Here is a 13,095-nt window from a genome sequence, read left to right as displayed (position 1 = left end):
ATTTTAAAGGTTCAGGGAAAAGCCGCCCTGGCCAGCGGGCCCATTTGCAAATCCCTAGGGCAAAAATCCGGTTAAAATTAATCTTTTGTGAAAAAGAGGGTTCTCCAAAAAAAACCTGGGAAGACAAATAAGAAAAAAAAAGGGTTAAAATTTAAAATTTGGGAAAATAAAAATTTTTGTTTTAAAATACGAAATAATAAGACCGGGAATCCCAAAAATTTGGGTTTCCCCGGGAAACTTTTTAAAATTTATATGATTGGAGAGGAGTGTCCAGAAGGTTTGTTTTATTAGCTATCTTCAAATAGAATATTAAAGAATTTAAACATGAAAAAAAGTGAAAAATGAAATTAAACCTTTTATGTGGCCTTCTTTTGCAAATATTCATAATACTTTATATTTTCTAGGTACGTCACGAGTTATGTAAAATACTTTCATAGCAGAATTTCAGCAAATATCGGACATTCTTACTGAACATGTCTCATTTGAAAAAGAGAATGAACGAACTATGTTTGGAAAGCTTTATTTTATATGACTGGTAAATTTGATTAAGCCTTTTCTTAAACAAAGCTAACAGTTTTTTTATTGACATATGTATTCATACTGTGTTTGCGTTAAAAAGTGTTAAAAACATAGCATATCTTTCGTGTGTGTTATTACATTACTAAAAATCTGTATAGAAATTATAACTATTTCCAAATCTCGATTTTGAGCATAATATATCTTTAAATATCCAACGTATACCCCCAAATAGAGTATGCAGAATCCTGAATCCATTTGCCAATAAAATGCCCAAATGAGTGCCAAATTCGTTACCTCTTACTTGCAAGTTGTTCAACACCTGAACTGGCTTCATAGTCTTGCTAAACATCATGTGAAACCTTGCCGTATAATATAAAATATGATTAGTAAAGATATTGATTTAGCAAGGTGAATCACAGCCTTAATTACGAGAGGGGATCAATTTGTTATGTATTTTAAAGTACATTTACGTCTTTTAAAATTTTTGGGAGACATTTTGTATTCGCCTACGCCGGTTGTCCGTCTGTCCGTCCCTCCGCATTAATCTTGTCTTGCTTTCACAGATCAAACGCATGGCGGTAATTTGACGAAACTGCAAGGTAGTAATCAGTATAAACTCTTGTTGTGCATTTCGCCGGCACGTTTTGTTTCTCTTCACACAATTGCCAGCATAGCTAAAAATAGAAATCTTTCCGCCTTTCTCAGGTCAAAATGCCAGAGAAAATTCGACAAAACATCACAGGTTTGATCATTACCAACCCTTTTTGGCATATGGTTGGTGCGAAACCTTGCTGTGCATATCGCTTGTACGATCTGCTCCACTGCACAAAATGACCACCAGAGATAAAAATAGAAAAAACACTATCTGGATTTCGCAAGTCAAACTGCTGGTTGGATTTACATGCCTGTTCCAAACTGTACGTGGGAGACGTATGTCTTTTGTGAAAAAAGTACCTCCTTGTCTCTAATTAAGCTCATGTTATTCTTGTTGTGTACATGACGCTTTGCTTCAAAGCATCTGCTTGTAAATGGTACCAAAATCATGTGTGTAGTCAACCGATTAAGTATTTTATCACATTAAAATATACCTTACACGACTATCTCCATATACAAAATGACTGGCAAACGCTAATGTAAAAAGTGCTGAAAAGCTGGCATTTATAAAAGCTTGAACAAAAACCAGGGAAATCTACTATAACTGTACACTATAATTAATATTTAATATATTTAAGAGAACAATGAAGTATCTTATGCAGCTCTTGCAGGTGGAAACACAAATTCAAAAATGAGCGAACCAATTTAAGGTTTATTTGCGTCCGCGCCGAATCGCGACGCCCCTTATGGAATGAAATCAGATTTTGTGAAAGGGCAACAGCAACTTCTCGAGCCTTTTCGTCGGTCATAATAGCCGATCATTCCGATTGGTATGAGGGTGTTTGATTATCAAAAATGAAATGTCGCGAACAATGAATAGCGAACTAGAGAATTTCGCAGTGCAAACATTCAAATGAAATTATCTTATCCGTCAATTAATCGCGCCATTCGGTTTTTTTTCTTAAACATTTTGTGTATTGCTGTATTGAAAGTTAAGCGAAAAACTGTCCCTTTTGATAACATCTGACCAGAAGAAGGAGCGAGTTAAATGCGTCGAAAATTTCTTGAAATGTTTCCTAAATATTACAAATGTTTCTTATGACCGGTGATAAATGCTGGTTGAATTATTTTACGTGAATTCTTAAGTGTCACGATTAGATTTATTCAACTAAACACGTTCGTCGACCTTGCATAGGCAAGCGATTGTCAATTGTCATGAAATATGTACGTTATTGATTTCATTACCCTGGCAGTGTTGTCCAGGTCCCTTTTACTAGATACCAATCCGTCATATCAAAGCATTGTAAGATATTATGTTTAGAAAAATTGAGAAACACTTTGTTGAAGAACCTCATTCGACTGATATGAAAGGTCTCTCTGGTTCTTCATAAACAATGCTCCTGGTAAACAAAGGGGCTACATACTTTAATTGATTATGTTCGAATAAAGGAGGGTTTTATCATTAACAATCACAATATTTCACTCTGAGACTTTTTCCTACTTCATAGACTGATAAAAATTTGGAGGTCATCACTACAATAGTAGAAATTGGCCTGGGTCGGCAATTTTATTCAGTTAAAGGAGGACTATATCAAAGCATTTAAAATTGTATTATAAGTCTAAAACTTTTTTATTTTTGTTGGAAGAGATTATTTGCAGTGCTGAAATAGAAAAGTGTAAAATATTTGCTTGCTTGTTTACTTTATTGACCATTTTGCATGACATATTGACACAACCTCGTAGATGTTGGCCATCATGAGTAAGTGACTGCAATACTTGTATTAGTTACAGGCCTTTTTTTTCAGAGCATATATCTGTCTCACACCTGGGAATTTAGAGTGATATAAGTTTTTCTTGCATTAAAAGAATATCAGAAATGATCCTTGAAATAAGCAATGTCTTCAAGTGTGTTAAACAAAAATACTTTTCAAAACAACACCAAAAAGCCAATGTGCTTTTAAAGGCTATGATCTGTATCCCTCGCAGATGATCTTTATTCGCAGATTTGTTTTTTATTTATCGATGTATACTTAACCTGTAAAATGACAGGTATATCTCTTGTTAGAAGTTTATTAGATACGGATAGAAAATATACAATTCAAAATATGTGATTACATTATTTTATTTCAGGTTTTAGAAAAGACGCAATACAAGAATCCTGTCTTGAATATGATTCATTTGGACCTATTCCAAATATTACAGAAATTGGTATGTCTTATAATCATAGTAAGTTTATGACATAATAAGAAATTTGCAGTTAATGTACACAAATTTTGTTATAGACAACGGCTGATAAATGTTATTTACAGATCATAATGTTTACCAAATAATAAAGACTATTTTTATTTCTTAACTTTATCTGATCACGTAACAAATAAACTTTTAATATTGTTTGTAAGAAGTTTGTCGGATATAAGCTGGGAAAGCCGACAATTGTCGAAAACCGGATAACTCTTTAAACGGGGTTTACATTATAGAGTAAATGCACCTTCTTCCTTGATTAACATCTGCAGAATATTGGGCACATTTAAAGCCTAAATCCGCAGTTTGGAGGATTAAATAAGTCCAAAGGCGTCTGCAGATGTGAAAGCACGAACAAACATGCAGTACGTAGCCCAATTTTTGCATAAAAGTAAACGTTTCATTAGGTTCTTTGTTTGTTTTGGGTTTAACGTCACATCGACACAGTATAAGTCATATCGCGACGTTCCAGCTTTACTGGTGGAGGAAGAACTCAGGTGCCCTTCCGTGCATTATTTCAGGAACGAACGGGCACCTGAGTCGAACCACCGACGTTCCGTAAGCTAGCTGGATAGCTTCCTCGCATGAAAGAATCCAAAGTCCCTTTTGGGAATTGAACCCACAGCGGTGAGGGGCAAGTGATTTGAAGTCAACGACCTTAACCACTCGGCCACGGACGCCCCGTTTCATTAGGTAATTCAGCGTTTCGTTATTTATTTTTGTATAAAGAAATTGCTTTCGTCATACATTTTCACTTGTTAATGCGATGCAATTTGTAAGTTTTGATTTGATTTTGCAAATACCGGGGACGCCATTAGAGTTAGCTATTTGAGTTATGTATAATATAGATGCTCTCCTATACAAAACGGATCTCAAACAGCTATATAGTTATTTATAATTGTAAAATTAGCTATTAGATAAGTGTGACCTGTTATGCCTCACTTGAGATATCAACACCGCTGTTTATCACATCGGTTAACCCGTGGCGAATAAAACAGCTCTTTGTAGATAAAACTTACAAGATAAATTCCTCTTTTTATGCCATTTTTATAGACACAAATTTGTATGATATAGGATATATCGTATATTGTGAAGTAATTGATTACAGGATAAACAGGAAGTATCTTAATGCCAAAAATAACATGCGTTTAATTGGATACTTAGGTTATTTTGGACTAGAAATGTTAGCGCAGCGCTTCTTTAATAAATACTGTATGACTTATTACCTGTGCAAATTTTCAGATGCTTAAAATATTTCACTACAATTGACATAGCGTTTTATGGTTAGATCCCGGACACACTGTAAGATACGTGTCTAAATGAAACTGTATTGTACCTTACAATGACGTATTTATGTACATATTTATATGCACTTTGTTAATATGCAAAGATACATTAAAATTTTTTATAAAACCATTAAATTCAAACTAATTGAATACATCAATAGTTATACGAGGTATGTTCGAAATGTATTGCCTATTTCTATCTGGAGACTTCAAATTTCAAGTTAGCTCCAAAGTGTTCATTTCATGCCCTCGAAGTACTCCCCGTGGCGAGAAATGCAAAGTTTCAGCCGATGTATCCACTTCTTGATGGCGTCATGGTACGCTGATTTGGGCACAGGAATAAGATCCTGATGAATGGTAGATCCAAGTGCCTGTCGGTACTTGTATTTCCGCCCAACAAGGAAGGATTTCAATTTCGGATACAAAAAGAAATCACATTGGGCAAGGTCTGGAGAATACGGGCGGTGAGGCAAAACAGTTACGTTTTCTTTTTATAAAAACGCCGAAACTATTGCGGAGGTATGAGCGGGGGCATTGTCATGTAGAAGACGGATATGCATAAAACCAGTGACAGGGCGTCGTTTCTTATAATACTTTTTCAGTTTCTTTGTTATACTTCCCAGTGATACTTTTTCACCGGCACTTTAATTGCGACTCCTTCACCAATTAAGAAAATTGCATGCAAAACCTTATTTGCACTCAAAGACCGTTTGGCAATTATTGGGCGTTTGTTGTGTTTAGTGGCCTAGATTTTGTCGCTAACTTTTCTGACGGGCTCTAAATAATGGACTCAAGTTTCATCACCTGTGACGATATTGGCAAACTGTTTTTTTTTTGTCATATTTTGGAAACATTTGAAACAGCTTTTTGGTCACCTTTACCCGTTGCCTCTTTTGCTCATCGGTCAACAGATGTGGCACACATCTAGCCGAAATCTTCTGACTTTCAAATGCTTCTTGAAAATAAAGTAAACCGTTGATAGTGATGTGCCTACCTTTCGTGCAATATCACGAACTGTAAATCTGGTATCTCCTTCATCTCCTCAAATGATATCCTTTATTTTGGAAACAATTTCGTAACGAGATGCAGATTTTGCCTATCTGATTTTGGTGCATTTTTGATGCTCTCTACGCCAGACTTAAATTTCTTTTTCCATCGCCTGTGTCATAAGACACAAAAGAAGGCCCATAAGCAGTCGGGAGTTCAACTGCCTCAAAGAGCATCCCAGTTTTGAGCGAACTTTGATGTAAGCCCGTATTTCATCTTTTTTGTCGACGCTTTCACCAATCAATTTTACTACAGTGGTCAATGACTGCGTGTATTTAAATTGTATATCTTACACTTAGTCTAACATGTACATTCATACACCGTTGTGTAGGTATTGAATACCCTATACAGGTATGTATTGGTTTTTATCGTGCCCCACGTAGATCACGAGATAGAGGACAATAAGCAATTCTTTTCGAACAGCCATCGTATTACATTATGAATAATGAAGATGAATTCGGAGTTTCTTATGTGGGGAGTTTCCGTATTTTATTTATATGAGTTTCCAAATTTGTAATCGTTATTGGTTGTCTCGTTATTTTAGACATAACTTACAAAAACATTTATATCACAGTTACTTCTCATGTTAAATAACGTTTTCAGTAGAAAATATTAAATGTAGTGTTAACTAAAACAGTTGTAAAACTAGGTATATAACAAGTTTGATTCAATTTTTCATTCCCAAATTCAGTTATCGTTCAGAAACCGCATGTTTGACGCCCGCCTGAACGATAAACCGCCCACCAATCACGCTAAAATATTGTCAAAATTGTAAATGTAATAAAAACGTACGGTGTGTACTCGCGTTCTTTTATTCGTTAATTATTTCTGCTGCGTTTTGGTGTATCTGCAGTTTCTATGCAAGAATACTTATCACTACAATTATGTTCATTTGTAGTACTTAGTGCCATAATAATGACATTTATTAGCTTTCAATCAAGTGTATAACAAGATATGTTTGTAAAGCATGTATGCCCCCTCTCTGCGGTTATTATGACTGGACCAAAATTGATAGGAATTACCTAGTATTTGTAATGACTAGACAGTAGGTAATTGTGACTGCAAAGATTGTTTGCAGCAATTTTATGACAAAGTATCACAAATCTTACCAAATAATATATGCTGAATGTTTTGAATCGTGTAGGCCTCCTTAATGATGATTGACAATTTGTTATATTACTTATGACCTTGAAATGATTATACTAAAATAATTTTAAGTTTGATAAATAATATCAACCAAGGCAACTTGAGTTGTTTAATTATTGGTCGGAAACCTTTTTTACGTACAAGGTCAATGTAACTTTGACCTTTGACCCTTAAATCAATAGATGTTATCTACTGGCACAGACCAATGAACCTGTAAAGTTTGAAGGTTAGGGGTTATGAGTTGTTGAGATATTGACCAGAAAGTATTTTTACCTATAAGTTCAATCTGATCTTGACCTCAGAACCCTTGACCCCAAAAATCTATTGAGGTCATCTTCTGACCAAAAGCAATGTATTTGTGAAGTTTGAATGTCAAGGGTCCATGGGTTGTCAAGTTATTGACCGGAAACTGTTTTTATGATTTCAAGGTCAGTATGCCTTTGACCGCTTGACCCAAATCAATAGTTGTCAACTACTTGCCAAGTCCAATGCACTTGCGAAGTTTGGGAACCAACAACCTATGATTTATCAAAGTTATCGATCGGAAAACGTTTTTACCTACAAGATCAATATGACATTGACCCCTTGACCCCAAAATAGATAGGGTCATTTCCTGATCATGAACAATCACCATACCAAGTTTGTAGTTCTTAGCGTTCTTTATTTATTGAAAGGAATTTTTTTTAACTATAAGGTCAATGTTTGAAAGGGGCATAATCATGTCAATATATACTTTTTCGGAAAAAAAACAACAACAAAAACATTTATATTTCAGGGACATCAACGAAAAAGATATTAAGAATAGGCACTTGCGAAAAGATCGGTAATATATCAAAGGAAAACAAAAGGGTCAATGAGATTACATACAGAATGCTAGAAACACCCTTTGTTGTTTTAAAGGTAATGATAATGTAAATTAAGTCCATCTTCTAATTGATTGTACATAAGTTAAATTTTACGCGTGCACTTTATCAACATATTAAAACTTTAAACAAATATTAATAATTAAGAAAAGAATTCAGTGCAATAAATTAAATACTGAAAAATAAGATTTAAATATTAATTATCGAACAAAAATCGTGAAGCATATAAAATTGTTTGTAAATCAGAGAAAAAACTAAAAGAATAATTCAGAGTTAACAAATTGACAAATTGGAATTCTTTTTTTCTGGGACAGTGCTTATATACATGTATTTGAAGCTCACTTCTAAAGTTACCTTACAGTAATGCAAGAAAATCATACATAGTTTTGTTTAATGTATTTGATATAATCAGGGTTTAACAAATAATAATTATAGTAGAAACTTAAAAAACAATAGCTTTTAAACTTTTCTTAAAAGAAGAACAACATTTTCATCGATTGTATGTTATTTATAAAAACGCAAAAAAGTGATAAGTGAAACAATTTTAACCATTTCAAATTGGAATTGTGACAAGATGCTAAAAGCACTTCGAGTAAAAATAGAATATGAAGCATGCACAAGAAATGGTTAATCAGGATCTTATGAACAGAACTAAATGTTTTCGGATCGGCTTGTCAGCAGAGCAAAATGTTTCAAAGATAATGACCAAACGATTGAAAAATATTTTACGTATTCTCACATCATGAACCATTTATGTTGCCTAATTACTTACTTCATTGATACTATTCACGGTGTAAATTTCAAAATTTGTTTTCAGTCGTGCCAGATTAATTTGACAACAAATCCGTTTACCGCCGCTCCTCGATTCCTATACTTCTAAAATCCATCCATTCAATACTTTCAAACGACGATAAACTTAAGGTAGACCATGGGTAATGCATTACATCCACTAATAGGATAGAATCACTTGTCAATTACATTGAAATGCAGGGGCGAGGGTTCAAACCCCAAATGGGTCAACTTTTTCTTTCTTTCTTTTTTTCTTTTTAACATCATTTTTGCATCTCTCAGATCCCGTATGGAAGACAAAAGTGTTTGATTTTAATTATATAATTATTGGAAGTACTTATTTGCTAATTAGTGTCAAATTTAATAGCAAATATGATACCAGATATTTTCAAAGTTAAATAAAAATAAAACTACACAATACAAGTATTTTATTTTTGGCAGGTTCAACCAATATACCTTTAAAAAAATGTAAGCAAACTTTGAAAACAGCCCCTCATTGGAGTCAATTTTAGAGATATTTTGATTAAGGCTTTTTATAAAGGGAAATTGTCAAATTAGTGTTTAAAGTGGGTGGGGTAGGGTAACATTTTTATATGCATGAAAAACATTTTGTTTACAAACAATCATTTTGCCTGTAATTTGTTACCTAAACGTTAGTTTTTGTTTCTTAACAATGAGCAATAGGAAAACATTATATTATAGATTATTTATAGTTTCCTCATGTCTGATAGCAAAGTTTTAGTTCAGAAATATATCCATAACTCATAAGCCACGCGGTAAATTTTATTCAAATTTTGCATATTCTTCGATAACTAAATAGCAATATAAGAATTAAATGATTAATTATGCTGATATTGAAACATAGTTAGGGGTGTTTAACAGGCTATCGTATTTATATCGAACCATTTTTTTTTTTGGTGTTTTTTTTCTGGTGTTTTTTTTTTTTTTTTGTCGGGTTTTACATCGCACCAAGACAGATAAGTCATATGGCGACTTTCCAGCTTTACTGGTGGAGGAAGACCCAAGCTAGCACCTGAGTATAACCACCGACATTGCGGTAGCAATCCCATATTGAAATATCCAATGTTCTTGGCCACATTAGGACTAACAGTTGTAAGGGGCAAGTGATCAGCAAACTTGAACAGGCTCAATCAAACCGAGCCAGCATCATCTTCAGTTTTCCCGTGTTGATTTTCTTTAGGGAGTCTGTTTTTCTCTATCAGCGTAATTTGTGCCGTGTGACTTTTGTAAAAGAAAGTATCCCCGTACATTTAATTAAAGATGTAGTATTTTTTATCCTTGAAGATCGTTCAGCACGACATTATTGTTGTGCATACATGTTATGTTGCATTTTTAGTTTCTTAATTTTTTTTTTCAACTTGGGTGGTTCCAGTATTCCTACTTGAAAACAGTATAATCACCCTTAGGATATGTTGACTGCTTTTTAAATTTGTCTTTTGATGTCTTATTTTGGTATGCAGGCTTCATAAACTCAGATTACCTTTCAGAATTCCATTTTATTTAGTTCCGTCCTATGTCCTATGTTTTCTTGTTTAGAGCACACGCATTCCTTTACTTGGGGACCATACGCCGCTATTCATGGAATGACACTTCTGTGTCACATTGAAGGTTTCATAGTAACCGCCTTATGAAGACATCTGCAAATGTTTCTTTATTCCAAATTTAACCATTTTTCTGCTTCAGCCGGTGCTGCGTGTATGGTAACTTGCACTTCTTTCCAGTACCTTCCATGAACAAGCTCAATTAAACCGGGCCTGCACCATTTTCAATTTTGCCGTGTTGGGCTTTCTTTAGGGATTCGGTTTTTCTCTATTTCATAGATTTCCATATTAAATAACAGAGTGTATGGGTTAAATTATGCTCTATTGCTTACAGTATATATAAAGTTACGATACATATATATATTCAAACTTAAAAAACAGCATATGTACAGTTGTTGAGTAACTATCAATCATTAATTTTACAGAAAAATTCTAGACCTTGCCCAAAGGAATTAAACTATCTCCAAGAAAAGAACTATTGCGGCATTAAACCAGGTTTGATAGAACTATTTTGGTACATAAACAATGTAATTAGTCAGTTTTGTAATTAGTCAGTTAGATTGAACCTAATTGATTCTTGTAGACAGCATTGCAATATGAAGTTAAATATGCATCGCCAAATAACATTGCTAAAAGTATTCAGAAATTAATACATATGAAAGCCTGAAACTAAGTAAATCGCAAATACCTATTATGCGTTAGGGTAAAGTGTGCGACATTTTATCGCTTGATTTCAGAATTTTTTAAAAAATATATGCCTATGGCTTGTTAAATTAATATTGAAATGACTTATTTTTTACGATACAAAAATAATATGAGAATTATTTTGCCACATGCTTATCCATAGAACAATAATTGAGCCGCGTCACGACAAAACCAATATAGTGGGTTTGCGACCAGCATGGATCCAGACCAGCCTGCGCATCCGCGCAGTCTGATCAGGATCAATGCTACAAACGGTATAACAAGTAGAGAAACTGAAAGCGAACAGCATGGATCCTGATCAAACTGCGCGGATGCGCAGGCTGGTCTGGATCCATGCTGGTCGCAAACCCATTATGTTGGTTTTGTCATGGCGCGGCTCAATTAACGTTAACACAACAAACAAAGAGATATGACGTCATTGAATAAAACGGCATCATGAAATTACCAATCCGCTTAATTATATATCTAGTATTCTTGTCAAGGTTTTGTTGTTTTCGTAAATAATGATGAATTATGATGCGTTATTAATCATTCGGCTCTTCCTATCGTCATGGAAAAATCTTACATCTGAACTCGGACATTCGTACGTAATTCTACAACAACACTTCCAAAGTAAATATTCATTTCATAATAAAATAATGCTAACCTTCTCGTATGATTTTCTATTTTTGCCTATTTATGTAATACAACTCATGATATTTCATTTTACATATTAATCGACATTGTTAGACATTTTTCGCTTTTTGTGAATCTAGTGTAATTCTTATTATACTTTAAGTATTTAAACAACGTTCAAATTAAAGTCATTTTCGTTATTAATAGGTACTTCAAACTTAATGATCATTTATATGTATTTTAGATTTAAATTATATATATTTTTGAGATTCATGCAGATTTCCGACATCTAATACTTTGTTTTAATTATTTCAGAGGCTAAGGGATTTGGAACACGTAAGTAAATTGTTTATTTCCTACGATTTACCACATAGCAAATTCTCTACCTCCTATATACGCGAAATAACGCACTTTCGAAACTTCCCCCACCCCCACCCTCTTTTAGGCCTCAAATAGTGAAAAAACGTCCTGTTTGGGCCCTTAACACATGTTTTCGCTTGATAAATGTTGATCAAAAAAGTGATCACTTTTTCGGCGCCGATCCCACCAATAAGGTACATCACGGGGTTGCCAGAAGGGGGCTGGCCCCCTTATAATTAGGGGGTTTGAAGAGGGTGGCAGTCCCCCTCATCGCCAAGAAAATTTTGGACTTGTGAGAGGCTAAAAGTAACCTCAGGTTGATCATAGGGTAACGTGTAACCAACACTGAAAAGCCTTTGACCTATCTGAAACCATTGAGAAGTTGCAGCACTTCGAAATCAATTTTGATGGAAAAAATCAACCCAAAATAGTGATTGTGGCAATTTTGAGATGTCCCTTCGTTGCCATGGTTACAGGAAATTTAGGACTGAACAAGTTGTTACAAAGGCAGGCAATGGTCCAGTCAACATTTGTGTCAAGTTTGATTAGTATTGAATCAGTTTTTATAGTTTTATAACAATTTGAACTTGTAACGGGAGACTTTTCAATGAAAACGGCCTTTTTTCACGTAATGCTCATGCAGTAATGAGTTAAACAACTGATTTCACCCATGCAACAAGTGTAGTTCAAGATATGCCATCAAACCCATTGATTCCACTGTAAGATATTCTGTTTGTACATTTTGTTTAAAAAACAGAAAAATATGAAGAATGGTTTCTCCACACTAAAAAATGAACAATGCCATATAATATATGTAGCGTTGTAAAAATTAATTTTGTAACGATTATTTATATGTAAATACATGATAAAATGCCGTGAAATTCAAGCTGAAAAGTGTTCAGAAAATGCTTTATCTGACTGATTCAGGTTGAGAGAAAGTTCATGGCCATACAACATTACTTATGACATCAGAAATAATAATGAGTTGAATAGCAGCACACATAAACATACCGATACCAATTCATATAATCCAATCTTATTTTCTTTATACATAACTAATTTAAAAACGAATTGAGAAGTGCAATAAACACACTTTGGTTTTCTCGATTTATATCATTTTCTTGCTTTAATCGGCGTTTTGCACTCTGTGTCTTTTCAAAGGTACATATACATAAGAGTTGCATGGAATGTTTTAATCTAAAATAACGTTCACAACACTGATCGGAAGAGATAACGTTTAGATTTGGAGTAAAGCTCGAAATCTTTTTTGATTTTGCCTGAGGCAGTTTTGAGCAAATGTTTGTCTCCGCTTAATTCACCAATATTCTAAGTCTTTTGGAAAATTGGCTGACAACATCGCGCAATTTG

The 13,095-nt window shown here is 34.1% G+C and overlaps 1 protein-coding gene across 1 annotated transcript; it reads left to right on the top strand.

The window, feature by feature from the left end:
- Positions 1–251: 251 nt before the first annotated feature.
- LOC132742188 (uncharacterized) lies at positions 252–10,860 on the top strand. Its single transcript, XM_060730513.1, has 4 exons — positions 252–277; positions 3,244–3,321; positions 7,609–7,733; positions 10,473–10,860. The coding sequence occupies exons 1-4, from the start codon at positions 253–255 to the stop codon at positions 10,596–10,598; spliced, it is 354 nt and encodes a 117-aa protein (XP_060586496.1). The 5' UTR covers position 252; the 3' UTR covers positions 10,599–10,860.
- The last annotated feature ends 2,235 nt before the right edge of the window (positions 10,861–13,095 follow it).

Source organism: Ruditapes philippinarum, unplaced genomic scaffold, assembly GCF_026571515.1.
Source record: "Ruditapes philippinarum isolate M1 unplaced genomic scaffold, ASM2657151v2 ctg236_1_1_1_1, whole genome shotgun sequence".
NCBI classification, from domain to species: domain Eukaryota; kingdom Metazoa; phylum Mollusca; class Bivalvia; order Venerida; family Veneridae; genus Ruditapes; species Ruditapes philippinarum.
This window is presented reverse-complemented; position numbering and strand designations above follow the sequence as displayed.